Source organism: Leptosomus discolor, chromosome 2, assembly GCF_034619465.1.
Source record: "Leptosomus discolor isolate bLepDis1 chromosome 2, bLepDis1.hap2, whole genome shotgun sequence".
NCBI classification, from domain to species: Eukaryota; Metazoa; Chordata; class Aves; order Leptosomiformes; family Leptosomidae; genus Leptosomus; species Leptosomus discolor.
This window is the reverse complement of record NC_141392.1, coordinates 116454167-116473704: the sequence shown is the minus strand read 5'-3', so window position 1 is coordinate 116473704 and position 19538 is coordinate 116454167. Positions and strand designations below refer to the sequence as shown.

General features: G+C 42.4%; 2 protein-coding genes across 3 annotated transcripts in view; both read left to right on the top strand.

Moving 5' to 3' along the window:
* The window catches only part of WDR35 (WD repeat domain 35), a 45212-nt gene extending 33147 nt beyond the window's left edge, over window positions 1–12065 (top strand). Inside the window, exons 20-28 of the mRNA XM_086461608.1 lie at window positions 1419–1622; window positions 3502–3648; window positions 4811–4943; window positions 5919–6029; window positions 7121–7285; window positions 8280–8420; window positions 9246–9402; window positions 10059–10299; window positions 11377–12065. Coding sequence (XP_086317734.1) covers window positions 1419–1622; window positions 3502–3648; window positions 4811–4943; window positions 5919–6029; window positions 7121–7285; window positions 8280–8420; window positions 9246–9402; window positions 10059–10299; window positions 11377–11524 — 1447 coding nt within the window. The 3' untranslated portion in view covers window positions 11525–12065. The remainder of the gene's footprint in view (window positions 1–1418; window positions 1623–3501; window positions 3649–4810; window positions 4944–5918; window positions 6030–7120; window positions 7286–8279; window positions 8421–9245; window positions 9403–10058; window positions 10300–11376) is intronic.
* Window positions 12066–13998: 1933 nt separating this feature from the next.
* On the top strand, window positions 13999–16240 carry TTC32 (tetratricopeptide repeat domain 32). 2 transcript variants are annotated; one of them, XM_086461606.1, is made up of 3 exons: window positions 13999–14147; window positions 14247–14407; window positions 15067–16240. In XM_086461606.1, exons 1-3 carry the CDS (start codon window positions 13999–14001, stop codon window positions 15192–15194), a joined length of 438 nt encoding a protein of 145 aa, XP_086317732.1. In that variant the 3' UTR covers window positions 15195–16240. The 2 variants fall into 2 exon arrangements, with proteins under 2 accessions (XP_086317732.1, XP_086317733.1); XM_086461607.1 differs by having other exon boundaries at window positions 13999–14407.
* The last annotated feature ends 3298 nt before the right edge of the window (window positions 16241–19538 follow it).

Here is a 19538-nt window from a genome sequence, read left to right as displayed (position 1 = left end):
AGAGCAGTTGACTAACCTTGTGGCATTTTGGACAGGCCATAAAGGATAGAAATGAGAAGGGCTGGGTATGTTAATCATGTTACGATGCAGCCTCTCAGAACTAGTCTGAGAAAAGGAGATGCTGGCATGTTTAAACTAAACATGGACTCAGCTATTAAACTAAACTTGAAAAGCCTGCACAGCAAACATTTAAGAGTAAACCTGTGAAAACAGGACATCTGGAAATCTGTTTAATATCCCATGTTATAAGGGCTGGAACAGTAAATGCCTTAGGTAGATAATTTAATTAAAAGTCAGTAGCAGAAACAAAAACTTCATTGACAAGTTACTTGTTGAATGATGCCAATTCTCTTTAAGTCTCTGGAGATTGTTTCTCTTGTACCTTTCTTTAGTAATTTTGACTGTTTTGAAGCTAACGGATTTCTTGGATGTTTGGCTTGCATCAATGGGGCTTGGGATTTCTCTGTTAATTCTGACAGTTAAGAGGGGAATTTAGAATTGCTGAAAGACTGGCCAAGACAACTTGTTTTAAAAGTTTGTCCCCAAAAGTCATTCCTTCCCATCCAGTTGTGCTTTCATCTCCGGAATGTACATTCTGAAAAACAGGATTTGATAGCTACATGTTGAAAGTTTCTGTAATAGAACTGTAATTTTATTAGTTTGAGTATATAGGGTAAAATGTTAGTTTTGCGAGTCTTTGTTTTTACTAATGTCTTGAACTAGCTGAAGATTTTTGGAGTTTTGAGGTCATTTATGCTTTTTTGCTAGTACAATCTATTTATTTAATATAAAATGACTATTAGCTTTGAAAGTCAGTCAGCCAGTCTAAATTTACCTAGCCTTATTTTTGCAGAAAATTCTAGAGCTCATTCAAACACCTGATGGACGTAGGTTGGCCTGAAGGTAGAAATTCTCTATTTGCAGAACTAACCAATGGGGCCGTACCAGTGCAAACTGCCCTGCTCTCCCAGACTGCTGCCCTAACTGGGCAAGGAACATCTGGATTAGAAGGATAATTTATTCTTCGTGGCCAGTTTAGTTGGAGGCCTTCAGACTGAGGCTGCTATCAAGGCTTAGAGTTACAATATATGCATAGGTAGAAATATCTAAATGGAACTGCACTGAGACACATTTCATGTAGGACAACTGCCTCAAACGCTGCCTGTTCCTCCCAAGCCAATGTCCTTTTGAACAGCTGGACAAAGGAATGTTAGCAATTATTTGAACATCTTTCCCTGAGCAGGTGCTGGATGGATCACAGAATGTACTGGGGACAAACGTAAAACTGAATTGAGATTAGTTAGTAAACAAATTGCAGTAACTGGAATGTCTTCTTTAAACAATGACTAGTTAAATGGATCCTAATTTAATTTACTTTAGAGCTGCTTTTCTATCTATTATGCTTGTTTTTCACACAGGCGTCTCCTGGCTGAAGCTGCTCTTCAGAAGCTGGATCTGCAGACTGCTGAACAAGCTTTTGTACGTTGCAAAGATTATCAAGGTATTAAATTTGTGAAGCGTCTAGGCAACCTGCAGAGTGAGCCGATGAAGCAAGCAGAAGTGGCAGCCTATTTTAGCAGATTTGAGGAAGCTGAAAGAATGTATCTGGATATGGACAGAAGGTAATTGCATATGGTCATCTCAGCAGCAAATAAAAAAAAAAAGAGTCTGAAAAAAAAATAATGCTTGCCTTAATAAGGAATGGCTGTTTAGCACTGAAGACTCTTTACCAGTTTCTGGAAAGACAGAAAAGGATCAGATGGAGGGAATTTTGTTGTATCCGTAGATAACCAATTCTATTTATAAATCAGCACATTCCAAACTGTTGGCAAAACCTCAGCTCCTCTAGGTAGTGCTGTGTTTGTTTCATAGATGCTTTTTCACAAGTGTTTTGTCAGTATTTCAACTGGGATTCAAAAAATACAAACAATCCTAACAGGCTTAATTTATGTACTGTTGCTCTTAGCAAGTAGCCAAGTACACATTCTTTGCAGTTACATATACAAACAACAGAGTTTTTAATGAACTGTAATCTCTGGAGAGACAGAAAGGACTCCGGATGAAATTGTGGACCAATCAATGAAATTTTTGCTCAGGAATGAAAACAAACAAAGTAAAATTACAATATTACTGGGAAATATAAATTAATGCTAAGTAATTAGCTAGAGCACTGTTTACTGAAAAAGGGTAATGAGAAATAAAAAGCAGCAGTTGTACGATGTAGCCTGTAGGTGGTGGTCAAACACGGACAAGCATGAATCACTTAGGCACATGTGAAATTTTTAAGCTTTGATTAATGAAGCCATGAAAAAACTAGGGAATAATGGAGAAAAAATTACTTCTTCTGTCACGCTGTAAGAATGAGAGCCTTTCCTCCTCCCCAGTAAGGGAGCTGGGCGAAAACAGGGGCTGGGGGAAAGTGGGGGCTGGGGAGAGATGCATGCTAGAGCCTGGTAAAGGAAAACTTTCTGGCACATAATTAATTAGCCAATGGAAGTATGCTGGTTTGGAGAGGTGGACTGCCTCATGAACGCTCCCGTCGCACTGCAACACTGATTTTTAGATATGCCATATTCCTGTCCACATGGCTGAAGAAAGATTTAGCTATTGTAGGGCTGCAGAAGTCAAATACTTACTTTTTTTTACTGGTTTCTTCAACAGTACAGCATCTTTTTCTCCAGCCACAAGCTTATGGGAATTCTGTACTGACCTTATGTGTCTCCTCACCACTAGAAAAATCGTGATAAGGACCTACCGTAAATCTATTTGTCAAATACAGTTTTAAATTTTTAGATAGATGTTCTTACTTAGTTGACTGCTGTTGCCTTCCTTAAATCACTTTTAACTTTAGGGCATTTTTCAAAGAAGAATATAGATCTCTCAGATTTATTTTCTATGCACCTGCGGAATTACTTTTATATGAAGTAATACAGAATTATTCTATATGGTGGAAAAAACATGCCAGAGACACAGTGGGTCGTAAGTCTGCATGAATAATAAAAAGGAAAGACTGCTTCCGAGTCCCTTCTCCTTCATCCAAAGTCACCTTGAAAATGAAAGAGAAGGCTCTGAAATCCATCTCAGCTTTAGCCTCCATATTCCTCGCTCCTTGGCCTTTCCCTTCATCTCTCTTCGGCTTTTAGCCTTTTGAAGCTGCTGCCATCTATTGCAGCCGTCAGCAGTGAAAGATACAGAATGGTGTACAGAATAAGAGCAAACCTGAAGCAGTATCAGCACAACCGTCTTGCCAGCTGCTGATTTAACTCCTTACGCAGCAGTACGGCTAATAGGGAAGTGCGTACATGCGCTACAACCTGCGAGCTCTCCGAGTATTTACTTTTATGGAATACTGTTTAATTTGTAAACAAGGTATCTGGGATCACTGTGATACCTGCAATGTAGGTTACAAACATGAAAATACTTTTGGATGCTTTTCTCAAGATTTTTTGTTAGCTATTTTATTGTCTTTGACTTTTTCCTGCTGTTTTCTGTTTACACTAGAGATCTTGCCATTGGACTACGAATAAAACTGGGAGACTGGTTTCGAGTGTTGCAGCTGTTGAAAACTGGCTCGGGTGATTCAGATGATGCCCTTCTTGAACAAGCACACAATGCTATTGGAGATTATTTTGCAGACCGTCAGAAATGGTATGTTCCATGGAAGAATTAGTAAGAAGGAAATTACAAAGGAAATTACAAAACTGATGACAGGACTTAATTTATGAGGAGGGACAGATGTCAGGAAAGTCAGGATGCAATACATGGGATAATTTTGGAATGATGAGATTTATGTCAGACCTTTATGGTTCCATTGCTACATTACCTTTAAACAGAGAGCTGTTGATCAACTATCTAAAGAATGAAGGTGATAACAATCTCAGTTTTGCCAGGAATCTGTCTGCTTCAAAGGAGGGGAGGGGAAGGGAAATACCCATAGTTTTATATGGCTGGATATAGAAAGTATTAAAGAAAAAAAGATCAGTTAAATGCAGGAGAGAATTATTAAACATCAGTAAATTTCAAAATTAACCACAAGCTTTCTAGAATGTTTAAACCCACAAATATTTGAAAAGGTCCAGAACTAGGCACCCGAGGAAGATTTTAAGAACAGTGCACGCATGTAATGGGGTTTCTCCAGAACACATTTTGCAGTCAGGTACTTACTGAGCCAGAAGTGACATCTTTGTAGTTAATAACTTGCAGAGAAGTGTTCTTTCATGAACTTTTCTTGTTGCCTTCTAAGGCCGCGTAGACTTCTAGCACCCAGAACACTCTGCCTCATAGTAGTTCCACTGCTCCACTATGTATTGCAATTACCCAGACTATATTATCACTAAGAACTTGGGTCCCACAGCAGCTGAAAACTTGTGATTAGATTTATGAAAGTTGATTTTTAGATGCTTTAGGTAACTTTGGAGAACGGCCTTGGAGATCTTAGTGCTTGTGTTTTAAAATATGGAGGCACAATGGTAAAGCCCTTTATCTGAAAGCGTAGCTGTAAGTTGTTGTCCATCATCAGTCATGATCTGTGCAGGTGTGGGAATACAGTTTTAAGATTCCTTGACTTCCTAACCTTGTGCTAGTCAGAGAATCAGTCTTGTTGATACTTCAATATAATGATCTCTGAAAATTAAAACTTTTAGTGCGTTTTAGAAAAACAGTGAAATTCTAGCTACAAAAGCTCTCTCAGGCAAAGTTACCTGTTTAAAATAATGTAATTTTAAATTTACAAATGCAAAAGGATTACACAATGAGAAGCTTCATTTGTGTTTATAAATCAGAAGATGCCACATTTTTATTTTCCTATTAGGTTAAATGCTGTACAGTATTATGTGCAAGGACGAAACCAGGAACGTTTAGCTGAATGTTACTACATGCTAGAGGACTACCAAGGACTGGAGAATTTAGCTAACTCGCTTCCAGAGAATAATAAATTGCTCCCTGTAAGCAAAAGACACCTTTCTTTTTCATTGTCCTATGCTCAACTATTTATTTAAAATTTCCCATCTTGGGAGGGTTAAAAAAGAAAGTGAAAGAATGCAGTGTACGACCTGCTCACTTAAGGATAATGGTGTTACTTTGGTATTGATCTCCAGCATTACTGTTGTTTTTGTACTCTGTCATTCTTCCTTTTCCATACTGTCCAGGTTCCCCAGAAAGACCTGATTCTTCATCATGCTTCATAGCCACACAGCTAAGTCGTAATCACTGCTTCCCTCCCCAGGTTGTGGCATTTCTCTCTAAAACAGCTGTGCTTCACTGCGAAGTCACTCCTCATGGCTGGACATGTACTTTAGCTTTCATTTTGTCATCTAGTCTACACTGTTGGGGTTTTTTTCATTCGAAATTCTTCCTGGTTGCTATCCCTGGTTTAAATTCTGACATGGTAGCTCTGGTGGGAATACTAATGTACAAAGAAAATTGAAGATACTGTGCTGAAAGGAGGGAAAGTAGGTGGTATAGCCTGAAATGACCTACTAAGTAATAACTAATTTAAAACTATGATAGGATTGATTAATCGAAAATGCTTGAAAATGCAAACCATGCTCATTTAATGCCATTTCAGTTGTTTAACAAAGCAAAATACAGCACTTTCTTTTTAACCTCTTTCTAATAGCGAAGTTTTGTGAAATACTCTAAATAGTAAGAACACAGTCCTTCTGGTGTGATTTCATTTAAAAGAAAAAAGATTTAAATAGTCCTTTTTTTTTTTTTTAATTTAGAAGCAGTGTGAGAAAGTAGCACACTGTTCTAAAGATTTACAACAGTGCATGTTGTCTTCACAGAATCCATGAAGCAAACAACCCCTTTCCCCCAACCCCTTGAAATGAAATTAAGAATATGATAGTATTGCAGTTGCTACGCAACGTACTAAAAATCTGGAAGCGAATTTAACACGGTGCTTATGCTTTTTGCAGGATATAGCTTATATGTTTGTAAGAGTGGGGATGTGTGAACAAGCTGTGTCAGCCTTTCTGAAGTGTAATCGACCGAAGGATGCGGTAGATACCTGCGTACATCTCAACCAGGTAAAACAGCAGCAGATAACCTGCTTTTCCAATACCAGTTTAACAGTGAGACTTCTGCCCTGAAGCCCGGTTAAATACAAGTCTTTGTTAAGGGTGTGATGATTTGCCACAACTTCTGGAAGACTCGTACTTCGTGCTTAAGGCAGTTACCTGAAATGAGGATGAGACCATTGGCGGGACAAAGCTGTATGCCGCAGCGCCATTTCTGCGTGTGCGCGTGTCGTGTACAGACATTTGCGGCCTTTGTGGAGCCAGGCTGTGCTGCCTCCTGATGGAATGGGAGGAAGACTGGAGAGCTTCTGGCTGCTCATTTTCCACATCCCCCTCCTTCCTCGTACAAATGCAAATGTCATTGTGGCGGCATTAGGGTGTAGCTGGAAAACAACCGATCTGAAAAATGATCTGTATGTAGCCGTTCCCCAGCACGACTTACCTGTGTCAAAGTTTGTGTCAACACAAAAAAGAGAGAAACTGAGGATGCCTGTGGGAAACGTCATGTCTGGGAATGGCAGGACTGGCTAGTGCTGCTTTAGGTGAACAATTTCCTAGCTTATGGATCTGAAGGGCTGTCAGGTAGAGATTCATCTAAGTTTCTCAGTCCTGCCAAACGTTGGATGTGGGGCAAACGCAGTAGCCAAACTATTGAAGATCAGGAAAATTCACAGACAAAGTGAAGTGTATAGAATGATAAGTAAAGTGTTACTGTTTGTGCCTTAGGCTGATGAGCTGAAGTCCTCTTCTAGATATGCTTTTGAGAGTCTGGGTTTAATATCAGAAGTGTTGAAATCCACATGTCCAGCTATGAGCACCAATGGAGCGATTTTTGCAAAGCTTTTACCAAAGCAGAAGCAACTGCTTTGTATGAGGGTTTGGACAGAGGTCCAGCATTTGTTTCACAGGCCTGCTGCGTCACGTGATTGTCAATCATGTTTTGTATTCTCTTGCTTTTTACTTTAATTTTATAGTAGCCTGGTTCTAAATGACGATGAAGTATTGCACGCAAATGTGGCAGACTATTCATGGATAACCAGCTTGTTCTGAGAACGTATTTGAAAAAAATGAGGTTGATAATTGTCTGCTTTCATTTCTAGTGGAATAAAGCTGTGGAGCTGGCTAAAAATCACAATATGAAAGAGATTGGATCCTTGCTAGCCAGATATGCAAGTCATTTGCTGGAAAAGAATAAAATTCTTGATGCTATAGAACTCTATCGTAAAGCCAATTATTTCTTTGAAGCTGCTAAGCTCATGTTCAAGGTACCGCAGGTTTTATTTTTATGTCAAGTAACTGGGGTTTTGGACTAGCTTTTATTAGTTTCATGTTACTTTTATTTTCTTTGGGTTATTTTGGTGTTAACAACGTCCAGGCAATACGCAGATGTCATTATACAGGATACTGCAAAGATGAATCCAGCTCCTTCAGGTATCTCTATCTGAAATAGTTACCCTGGATGTTCTCCGTAGCCAGCGGAGAGGAGACTTTCAGGACACAAGCCATCAGATTTATTGTGGCACTTTCACTTCACAATGAGATGAACTGCACCTCAGAAAAGGTCCTGCTGCCCTGTATTGCCTAGTAAAAGAATGGGTGCAATGTCCACGTTATTTTGTATGTTGTGTGGATTAGTTTTGTCTCCTTTATTTTTTAAAACAGCAATGTCATTAACTAGAAGTTGAATTTTGCTATTTGTTTAATTGATACCTTCAATTAGGAACTGCTGTGGTGTGCTTCTACAATAAAAGTGTTGCTTAGATTTGGATTGGCTACCGAGATTTCTGTACATAGCTCATAAAGCCTGTAAGAGTGATATGTAATTTTTGCAGCCAATAGTTAGAGTAAAATACATATATATGGTACTTTCAAAAGCTGCTATTCTTTTCTGGGAAAACCACTAGACCTTACTGAAAGCTACGTATTTCTTAAACTCCAGTGTCTAAAAATCACTATTTTTTAGTTTATTTTTATATTAAGTCAATAGACTTATACATGGTTACACTGATTTATGCCTCCCAAGAATCTGGCTTTATATACTTGTTAGCTAAATAAATAGAGAATAATGTGCATTCTTCACTTTGACATTTTCATTTGTAGTTCTGTTTGCAGTCTAAATTATTACATTCAAATGCAGAATCGTTTTTGGCATGATTTCCTAGGTTTGTACAAGCGTGCAATTGTCCAAGAGAATGAAGCAACTCTTCTATTTTATTGTTTTTAAAATCTACATTAAATTCCTTGGTTTTGCTTTTTAAGATTGCAGATGAAGAGGCAAAGAAAAGGACAAAGCCTTTGCGAGTCAAAAAGCTTTATGTATTATCAGCCTTACTTATAGAACAGTGCCATGAACAAATGCAAAATGCACAAAGGGGAAAAGTTAAAGGAAAAAGTTCAGAGGTACCATGTCTTTTTTGTTGTTGTTCATTTGTTTTTTTGGGTTTTTTTTCCCCTCTGAATTCTGGTATGTGCTACCTAGACAGAATAAATAAAGCTATCTTCATGTGATGCTATTATGGTTTTTTTAATAATGCTCTTTCCTGCTAAGGACAAAGCTTTCCTTAAAGCAAGTCTTCCATGAAAACATATTGTTTGAAGTATTATTTTAAAACATTTAGATCATATGTATTACTAGATATTTTTCTTCTGAAATTTAATGTGTTTTTCTTAATGTTTCCAGTGTAACAATAAAAAAATCATACTAAGAAACTCCAGATATTTTTTTTTCCTGTGAGACTCTTACTTTCCTGTCATTTAGGAGTAAGTATCAATCCCAGATCTGTGATTAGATTAAGCTATGTTGGCTATAATTTAGCAGGGAGAAGGCTCCAGATATGGGGGAAGCAAATTGAAGAATTTTTTTTTTTTCTGCTCACATTTTCATCTTGACATGCAGAAATGAAATAGCTTAAACAGAGTTTTTAAGAGGTCTGGTGTTGAAATGCAAGATTAATCCAAACTATGAAGCAGTCTGCAGATGTGCACAGAATATATTTGTACACATGTATATGATATTTATATTTGAAAATCTGCACCATATGTTCTGCCCAGGCACCGTGTAAAATGCCTGACAACGTTCACTTTAGGTCCGTGTATTTATATTTTCCCCAGTTAACACAGACAGTGGTGTAATCACCAAGTACAGAAAAGTTCTTTTCATATATCCCCATTTCCCGCTGTATCTGTTTCGTATAAAAATTACTTGTGATGCTGCTTTGTTTTCAGACTGCTTCAGCTTTGGCTGGTTTGCTAGAAGAAGATGTGCTTTCTTCAACTAATCGCTTTGCAGACAATGCTTGGCGAGGAGCGGAGGCTTACCATTTCTTCATACTTGCACAAAGACAGCTCTATAAAGGTTCTGTAGATGCAGCACTGAAAACAGGTAGGGCTTCATTTTTAACCCGGTAAAGAAACTGTTCTAATTTTACAGACCTGCACAGCACACGATTTCATTTATAGTTGGCGCATTTTTCTATGCTTGCTAGATCCATGGAATTTAAAACAAAACCATGTACTGAATTGAATGGGGCTGCAGTCAAGATACCTGGAAAGTGTTTTCTTGGAGACAGTGCAAATGTAACTTACCAAATATTACCTGGTGAAATTGGGCAATCTCTGCAGATTTCTGTTGGCTGTTTTGTTTCTTTCTTTAAATTACAGGGCATGCCTGAATTCACATCAGACCTCCCTGTAGAGCTTCATAAAAAGTTTGTGGGAGTTAGAGAAGCAAACAGTGCCCTGTGCTTCGTCCAAGTAATGAAGGTCCATTTCAAATACTTAAAACATATCTTAAAAAGACACATTAATTTCCCAGCCAAATTTCCCAGCCAGAAATTCCCAGACCTTATTTTTGTTTATTTTTAAGAAGCGTCGAACCACTCATGCTTCATAGTCATGTCAATGAAAAGACTTTGGTTCATTGCGTCCAATCTGTAAGATTAATACTGTCTACTAGTAGCAAATGTTTCGTACAGAAGCTTACACTTCTCAGAAGATATGTAATTTCCTTGGATTTTTTTTTTTTTTTTCATTTCTTAGCTCTTCATTTGCGAGATTATGAAGACATTATCCCTGCCGTTGAAATCTATTCTCTTCTGGCGCTCTGTGCATGTGCAAATAGAGCATTCGATATTTGTTCAAAAGCCTTTGTTAAACTAGAATCCCTGGAAACTCTTAGGCCAGAGCAGAGGCAACAGTATGAAGACCTTGCTCTAGAAATATTCACGAGACATTGTCCGAAATATAACAAAAAATCTGATCTGGATGATGTTCTTGAGAGGTGGGTTTACATTTCTATGATACTGTAATAATACTAGCATTTTTTTCTGCTATTGTCTGTATTTTGGTTTTAGCAGATTTTGTGTGGTCAAGTCAAATAGGTGCTTTGCTGCTTAAACCAAATACCGGACAAGAACGATGCAGGTGTTAGCCAGTTTGCAGAAAGGGTAATACAACACTACTTTATTTGGGAGAACAGACGCTGACTGTATTCGAGGAACTGGACATAAAGATATAACTTCATCTTAATTTGAAATGCAAATTCAGAGGACAAAGCACAGGAGTTTTAGGACCTTTGATAAGGTATCACGTACCACTGAAGTAACGTTACTGCTTGCATCACCATTGTGGTGTGATGAAATGTCAACAAGTGAATGTTTAACCATCATTAACCACTAAGTCTCCAGTGTTTGGTGAATTACCTAAATCGACATGGTGTGAGAAGGTGAACGTGTCAAGTGAAAGAATTCGGATAGGAAGGGTACGCTTAAGGGGTAAGTCTTGCAGTGGCTGTACCCAGTGGTTTCCTTGATACATGATTCCTGCTAACAGCATGGAATTTGTGAGTATGGAAATGGATGGTGAATCAGTTTTCTTTTTGATTAATAGGATTTTAACTTGTCTTGTCTGATTTTACTGTGCAGATGTACAGAATCTCACCAGCGGCTTTCATGTTGACTCTTCAGAGGAATAAATGTAATAGTAGTGCAGGTGTCTAACTGGACCTTATGTCATGCAGCCTTCACCGCTGCTTTTCACTTAATCTCGTGCATCTGCTGGTCCCAATTTGTTGACTGCATGGTTCTGGGGGGGTGCATTCTGTTGTGTGAAGATTTACGTACCGGGCTATGTTAACAGTGAAGTGTTGGGTGATTTCGTAACTTCTAATCAAGAAGTGGCGCACGTCTGAATAGAGCAGAGTATTGTACAGATGAGCATCACAAGTTTTGTACCTCCTGTAGGCACACAATTGGGTATTTACGCTGTTTTGCAAATTTCTACAAAACAACACTGCTATTTTAAAATAACGTTTTTATTCTTTCAGCTTTATTTACACTTTTTTTTTTTTTTTAAATAGCGGTGATGGGAAACTTCCCGTATGTGTTGCAACAGGAGACCCTATCCTGGAGTATCGATTCTGGATGTGCAGTGTCTGTAAGCACTGTATGAAAGCCAAAGAAGCAGGCAATTACAGCTTCTGTCCTCTGTGCCACAGTACAGCATAGCAGAGGATAAAGGACTGTTTATCCTCGTATCTGTTTTGTCTCCTAAAAATACTCTCTAAAATGTTACCGATGTACTATATTTTAAAATAGAACTCAGGTACTATATCGTAACAGATAGTGCTGCTATTAGAGAAACATTTAAAAAAACCAAAACAAAACAGAAAACCCACAAGGGAAACCTTTACTGGTTCCATTTAAACAACTGTGTTATTAGACTCCCATTTTTTTGTTACTTTTTTTTTTTACAAAGGTTTAAGGTAAAAGCATTCTTTTCTAGTAAATTGAACCTAGTTTCAAAACCATGCAAACTGAATGTAGGTTCATCTTAATACGTTTTACTCTGAGCTAGCTCCATTTTTCATTTTTGTAATTCCATAGGAAATTATTGTGTTTTCTTGAAATTCACAGTTTTTTGAAGAACATAATTCCAGAGTTGAAGTAATGCCACAGTAGTTCTGATAGCGTTATTGCATGTTTTTCTACTACAGTTATACTAGAGCGATGGTGCCAGCTTAGGCATACCTTTGTGCTCTCTTCTTTTGCCAAGTGTATTCAAACCCACCATGGCAATAAAGGGCTTGCAAACATTCAGCTGTCAGTGCCGTCCGTCTGCGTCTGGGTTCCTGAGCTTTGGTGATGTCTTCAGCCAGTTAAGGAAAACTATGAACCTTCCAACTGGAATCTGGTAATGAGCTGCTTTTAAGTAGCTTGAAAAGAGCAGCTGACATCTGTTGAACAGATTGCAAGGGTTGAACTGTCATCCTGGCTACACACGAAGGTTTAAGGAATGCCGTTTTACCTAGGACTGCGCTGTTCTGATGCTGGGTTTGAGCCTCTGCGCTGGAAGTGCTGCAGGTCCCTGCTCTGCACCAGGAGCAGCCAGTGCTTGGCAGCCTGGCAGCAGCCCTGGCCCTCGATGTCCCTGTTCTGCCTGAGGGTGGTCTGAGCGCGGAGCGTGAGACCTCTTCAGTGCTAATGTGTAATGCCTAAACTTAGGCCGGGTAAGAATAAACCCCATTTTGTAAGGAAAATAGTAGAATCATAGAATCATTAGGTTGGAATAGACCTCTAAGATCAGCAAGTCCAACCATCAACATAACACCACCCTGCCCACTAAACCATGTCCCGAAGTGCCACATCAACACTTTTTTTGAACACCTCCAGAGATGGTGACTCCACCACTTCTCTGGGCAGCCTGTGCCAATGTTTGACCACTCTTTTGGTAAAGAAATTTTTCCTAATGTCCAATCTAAACCTCCCCTGGCACAACCTGAAGCCATTTCCTCTTGTCCTGTCACTTGTTACTTGGGTGAAGAGACCAACACCCACCTCACTACAACCTCCTTTCAGGTAGCTGTAGAGAGCAATAAGGTCTCCCCTCAGCCTCCTCTTCTCCAGACTAAACAGCCCCAGTTCCCTCAGCTGCTCCTCACCAGACCTGTTCTCCAGACCCTTCACCAGCTTCGTTGCCCTTCTCTGGACACGCTCCAGCACCTCAATGTCCTTCTTACAGTGAGAGGCCCAAAACTGCACACAGCATCTGAAGTGTGGCCTCACCAGTGTCGAGTACAGGGGCACGATCACCTCCCTACTCCTGCTGGCCACCCCATTGCTGATACAGGCCAGGATGCTGTTGGCCTTCTTGGCCACCTGGGCACACTGCTGGCTCATGTTCAGCCAGCTGTCGACCAGCACCCTCAGGTCCTTTTCTGCTGGGCACCTTTCCAGCCACTCATCCCCCAGCCTGTAGCGCTGCATGGGGTTGTTGTGACCCAAGTGCAGGACCCAGCACTCGGCCTTGTTGAACCTCATACAATTGGCCTCAGCCCATCCATCCAGTCTGTCCAGGTCCCTCTGCAGAGCCTTCCTACCATCGAGCAGATCGACACTCCCACCCAATTTAGTGTCATCTGCAAACTCACTGAGGGAGCGCTCAATCCCCTCATCCGGATCATCGACAAATATGTTAAACAAGACCGGCCCCAACACTGAGCCCTGGGGGACACCGCTTGTGACCGGCCACCAGCTGGATTTAACTCCATTCACCACCACTCCCTGTGCTCGGCCGTCCAGGCAGTTTCTAACCCAGCTCCGTGTGCACCTGCCTGGGCCGTGAGCCGCCGGCTTCTCTAGGAGAGTGCTGTGGGAGACGGTGTCAGAGGCTTCACGGAAGCGCGGGCACACAGAGCGGGCAGTAAATACTCCTCAGCAATTGTTTTCTGCCCGGGGTTTCTTCTTCCTTGCAGAAATGTTGATTACCGAGCCGTGCCCGTTACGTCACTCGGGGCCGTGCCCCTTACGTCACTCCGCGCTCCACCTGCGGGACCCGCGGGGCGGGGGCCAGGCACAGCCCTCTGCCCGTCCCCTTCACGGCTGCCCCCGGCGCTCGCGTCCCCTTCCGGCCGGTGCCGTACCCGTGACGTCACGCGCCCGCCCCGCGTGACGTAGCTCCGCCGCCCGCCGGAGGCGCTGCCATGGCGCGGGAGGCGCCGGGCGCGGCGGAGGAGCTGCTGGCGGCGGCGCAGGCGCAGTTGGCGGCGCGGCGGCTGTCGGCGGCGGAGGAGCTCTACAGCCGGTTCATCGCCCGGTGCGCGGGGCCCGCCGGAGGCCCCGCCCCCGCGGGGTACGCGCCGGTGGAGGCGGGGGGGGGGGGGGGAGCGGAGCGGGGCGGGTGGGGCGCGGTCCCCGCCGTAACGGCCGCTCTGCCTCTGTCCCCGCGCAGCGCCGGCCGCGACGTCGCCACGGCCCTCAACAACCGGGGCCACATCAAGTACCTCCGGGTGGAGTTCGCCGCCGCCATGGAGGACTACACGGCCGCCATCGAGTGCGAGCCCGGCTTCGAGGTGCCCTACTACAACCGGGGCCTGGTGCTCTACCGGCTGGGTACGGGCCAGGCCGCGGGGCCCCGCCGCGCAGTCCGTCCCGCCGGCGCCGCCGGGCCCGGGGCCTTTCGCTCGGGTGACCCGGGGCAGGGCAGGGCAGGGCGACCCGGGCGTGCGACCTGCGAGCCCGGCGGCGGCCCTTGACCCTCCCTCCCGCCCTCCCGGGCGCAGGGATACCCCCCCGCCCCGTGCTGATGCACAGCCGGAATGCCCAAGTTTTAATGTGCCGTGAGAAAATGGCGCCCCTGTTGCTTTCACTGGGGCTTGACGGCTGCAAAATCAAGACCCAGAAGCTGAGGGATTAGAGGGAGCGCTAGGAGGATGGAGCCTGACCAAGGGCATCAGCTGAGAAGCACCAAGCCGTATTCCAGGTGTAAGGCAGCCTGGCTCTTGGTGTGGGCCTTTGGGCTCCTTATCCTGGAATAAGCTGGCTGAATTGAGCTCTAAACCCGTTTTAGGTTCAAAAATAGGCACTCTGGTGCTTGCCCTGAAGATCTATGACTTTTTATTTCGGCCTCTGGAGAATCCAAATGTGGTTCCAGTAAGTTCAGCTGCTACTTCTTATTAGTGAAAGCATTAGGAGTCATTCTTCAGTTGTGGTTTATGAGTTTGAGCAGTTACAGAGAGAATTCATTCTTTCTTTCTTTTCTTTTGGAACAGGATGCTTTGATGATGCCATGAAAGATTTTAGGAAAGTACTAGAGTTAAACCCGCAGTTTGAAGATGCTGCACTGAGTCTAAAACAGGCTATTCTTGATAAAGAAGAAAAACAAAAGCGGGGTTATTGAAAATGCAGCCAGTGGTGTGAAAATGTTTTGAAAACGTTTACATGATCTTTGTCCTTGATGGATGAAACACAAGATCATTTACATCCGTTATGACCTACTGAAGAAACCTTATTATCTGGTAAATAAGTTAAAAATGGAGTACGATTGCAAAAGAAACTCTCTTTGGATATTGAGGAATATAAGTGTTGAGGAAAAGTGTAATGTTAGATCTGTGTGAGATACCTGCACAGATTTTGTGCTTCATAAAGATGTTGGAAGCTCAGTAACGGTAAATGGAGTCTCTTGTTCTCTTATTAAAACTGTGTCTCTGTACTCTTTTCACGGATCGTTTTAAACAGTCTTTCATGGGGAAGAGAAATCAAAGTATAGAAAATTTAAATGCTTAAGACTGGAGCTTGTGAGAAGTACAGTGATTTAATGTTTGTGTTTGTCCACATTTAAATGTAAATTTGATGTAAGCTAAAAGTGCAGTTGTTAATTATAAGGTGTCCTTGAGATGCTGCAGTAACTGATTTTCTTTTCACTTCAGGGTGTTTCTGTATTAAGAAACACTGAAGAGAAGCAATGAGCTCTTTTTAGGTAACACCATCTGTACCTTGCGTGAGGAATGTGCCATCAGAACTCAGTCCTTTGTATGTTCGTTCACTCCTAGAGGTAGTTTTGCGTTACCTGAACAGGCAGGAACGGAGCATACCTGTTTTTTGTAATCCTTCTGTGAAAATATTGGACCGATTAATAACTCGATTCATAAAAATGAACGTGTACTTTTTATCTTATGGTTGTCTGTAGAGAGCTTATGGTGGAGAGTGTGACTGGGGTGTTCACAGGAGGAATTGTGGCTTTCTCCTTTTTACTTACAAGGTCAATTGCTTGAAAACTGCGATGTGAAGTCTGTCTGGACTGGCTGTGGATACCCAGGCAGCTTCGTTTCTCACGTGACAGGAGGGACCATGGCTGAAATCTGTAGATCATCGATGAGAAGTGCCCTTGCATGTTCATGGCAATACAAGTTCTAATAAAAGAAATACCCTTTGGTTGCCTACATGAGCATTAGGATTACTTTTTTTCTTAAAATTAATTATGCTAATGACAGTTCTACTTCTTATGGTGAGTTTCTCCGTGAATGGTCCTGGGGCCTGCACAAGTGCGGGGCTCGCTGAAGGTGGTGAGACCCCTGGGTGAGTCAGGAGAACAGACTCGAGCCTCTGAGCACCTTCCGCAGCAGCTGTACTGGGATGGCTTTGGGCTCTGGGCTGAAACTGCAGCAGCCCCAGGGAGCCAGTCTGGAGCACGGGGCTGAGAAAACACTGCGTTGGCACCTTGTGCTCCTGACACTTGACAGCAGCGATTTCGAGGTTACATACGTAGGATGCACGATAGCAGTATGTAACTATGGTTTGGACAGCAGGCCGTGATGTCATAACAATGACCCTTTTTTTTTTCCCAAAAGTTTAATTTTTGACTTTTCTGGGTATATTAAGTATGTGTTTTGCTTCCATTTTTATATCTTAGTGATCTGTCTCTAAAACAACATTGATAATTTAAGGACTTGGCATGTTTTGTGCCACCTCAGTCTCAAAAACAGAAATCATGCCAACTTTTGGTTGATGGTGAGAAGGTGAGCTAGAACTGAACCTGTTCCTGACTTGCTGCGCCAAGAAAATTAAGACAGTTACGAGCAGTTGAATACGACCTGTGAAATTTCACTTTGGGAGGAGAGATCACTGGTGTGTTTCTGCACAGAACACTGTTTAAATGACAAGGTACAGGTAAAAATCAAAAGATCAACAGCAAATAAGTATTTTAGAAAACAAAGACACTAGTAGTAACAGCCGTCCTACTTCCCCGCTTGTGTTGTTTTGTGAATGTTGCTCAGTCGCTTACAGTGCACTCATTGTTGGCACAGAAATATTTCACTGGACTAGGAGCTGTTTTATAGCAGATTCTCCACAGTATTTCCTTGCCTCTCCCATAAAAGGATGAACTGTGATAGTGCATTTCGGCATAAATTGGAATTCTGTCAAGGTATTTTTGGCCAGTAAGGTTCTCACACACATGTTCCCCTTTCACGTGCATGCATGAGTCACTTAGTTCTCTGGCTTTCCAGTTTTCAGTCTGAATTTATTAAGTAGTATTGTGTAGTGTTCTTTCACTCAGGACTGTTGAAAGGGTATAAACCACCATTATCAATATTAAAAAAACCCAGTAAACTTGAAGAGGAGGATGTGTTTAGCAGCTCCCCTTGTCCTGCAAGGCTTCCTGTTCATAATCCTTTAAGAATTAAGTCTAATGAAGAGTTTAGTGGTTTGGATCGCGACACAGAGGTGCTGTGGCTTTACACCTTCACCGGCCTTCAGTGGTCGTCCCTGCTTGAAAATCACAAACCTCTGCAGAGCGTCTGGGTCAGTCCTGCCCACCCGCTCCACTGCCCTTGCGAAGCAGTTGCTGGTCAAAGTCATGGCACTGCACCAGTAAGTCCAAGAGGTGGTTGCTGCTAGTGTGCGCTGACTGTCTCTCTACTCTGGCCAGAAATGCTTCAGACGTGAACAACTCACGGCTGCTTTCCCAAGGTTTCCTACCGATGAACCTACTTTCCAAAAGCCCTTCACTCTTTCCTTCATGCAGCTGTCACTGCAGCCCCTCTGTTTAGTTTGCTCCCCGTAGCTGGGATTAATTTGGCAACGAGTAACCGTGTTCTCACCTGGTGATTTACCTCTAAAGTTACAAAAAATATATGATTTCCTCAACACATTACAGAATGGATTGTGTTTTTTCTTCTGAATCTGGAACAACAGTCTTGAAAGATCTTACTTTCTCGGAGAACAAGGCAAAGAATAACATCATCACCCTGTGCTTTTCCCTGGTACCCTATTTGTCCTACTGAAACACGGGAGGAGGAGTTGTCACATCACTTGCAGTGTTGCAAGGCCCTTCCCTTACTGTTGCAGAAAGGTAGGAAAAGATGACAAATTCCCGCATTAGCAGGGCACAGAGCAGCATGAGAAGTGTTTCATATACGTTTGGTGTGAGATGCATTGTGGGGAACAAGGAGAGCCATTCCGAAGGGGAAGCTGCGGCACGTTGAGGGGAAAGGGTTAGGTTGTCAAGTGGCCAGAATATGATGTTCTTCCATGTGCTTTCCCTCCGAGTGGACAACATTAAGGTAAGTCAGCATTAAAAACCTGAAAACCTTTGGCCGTTAACAACTGCGGGCTGCGCTGTTCACTGCCCCGTTTAGGAGGCAACCTTGGTAAGAAATAAATGTGCACTATTCAAATTCTGTGGGGAATGAGTGCCTTGGTATCAGTCAAGCTCAGCTATGCAGGTCGTGCTCTCCCCTGGCTATCAAAGGGAAGGGTTCAGAAAGAGGCAAAAATATGTTCAAAACTGAAGATTGCTAGTAGAAGGATAGAATTCTGTATTCTTTTGTGTTAGCAGGTTATTGTTGGTCTGTCTAATGCTTTTAATAGAGGCAGAGGCTGTATCAGTAGAATGGTTTTGACCTCAGCCTGTGGCTTTCTTACATGATCGAAGGGCTGGTTGCTTTTGATGAAAAAAGTTTGCTGTGAGATCAGGTCAAGGTGGAGGCCCTCCTAGCACCGTATTGTGATCGTTTGAGTTTTGAACTCTGTAGTCTCTTTCTGAAGATTTAACTGCTTCCAAGATTTTCCTTGTAGGATCTCTTTAGTCCGTGAGCAGGGAGGGATTGGATGCAGTCCACAGTGTTGCTTCCTACAGCCCATGACGATCAGGTTTTTCATCATTCATGTCTTTGTGTTGTACAATAAGCATGTGAGATGGACCTGAAGGATATCTTCATCTCCCAGCACGGAACAGCTAGTCCAACCCTGTCATAGACATCACGACACTAAGTTTCAACCTAACTCCTACTACTGTGGAAAAGGCTGATCCAAAGTTCAGTGCTTTCCAGGCTTGTGGGGACTCCTGTCTGCCTGTGTCTGTGCATTTAACGTATCTCTTGCACCTTCCTATTTCCTTTTCTCTGCATTGGCTGAATAATGTTCAACTATAGCAGAATGACCAGAGTGGTTCCTGAAAGCCTGATCCAAGAAAGAGTTTAAGCTCATAGGCCTGAAAACTGCAGTCTAGGACATGAGTTAGGTGGTGAAGTTCTGTCTGCGACACCTGAGAGGAGGGAGTAATCCCAGGAGAACCGAGATGCAGAGCAATACACTGTGCAATAGCATGGCTGAATCGTGTCTTGGGAAAGACTCCCTCAAAGCTGAACAATGAATGCTTAACCCTAACACACTTGTGTCATTCATTGTAAAAAACATCCTATGCCTTGAACAGCAACCAAGGTAGGAGGAGGAAACCAAGGAT

What these genes read in the sequence shown, in the direction of transcription:
- TTC32 (XM_086461607.1), top strand. Translation starts at nt 13,999, where the DNA reads ATGGCGCGGGAGGCGCCGGGCGCGGCGGAGGAGCTGCTGGCGGCGGCG. An exon ending in CCTGGTGCTCTACCGGCTGG is followed by an intron (nt 14,408 to 15,066) that starts GTACGGGCCAGG and finishes CTTTTGGAACAG; the next exon opens with GATGCTTTGATGATGCCATG.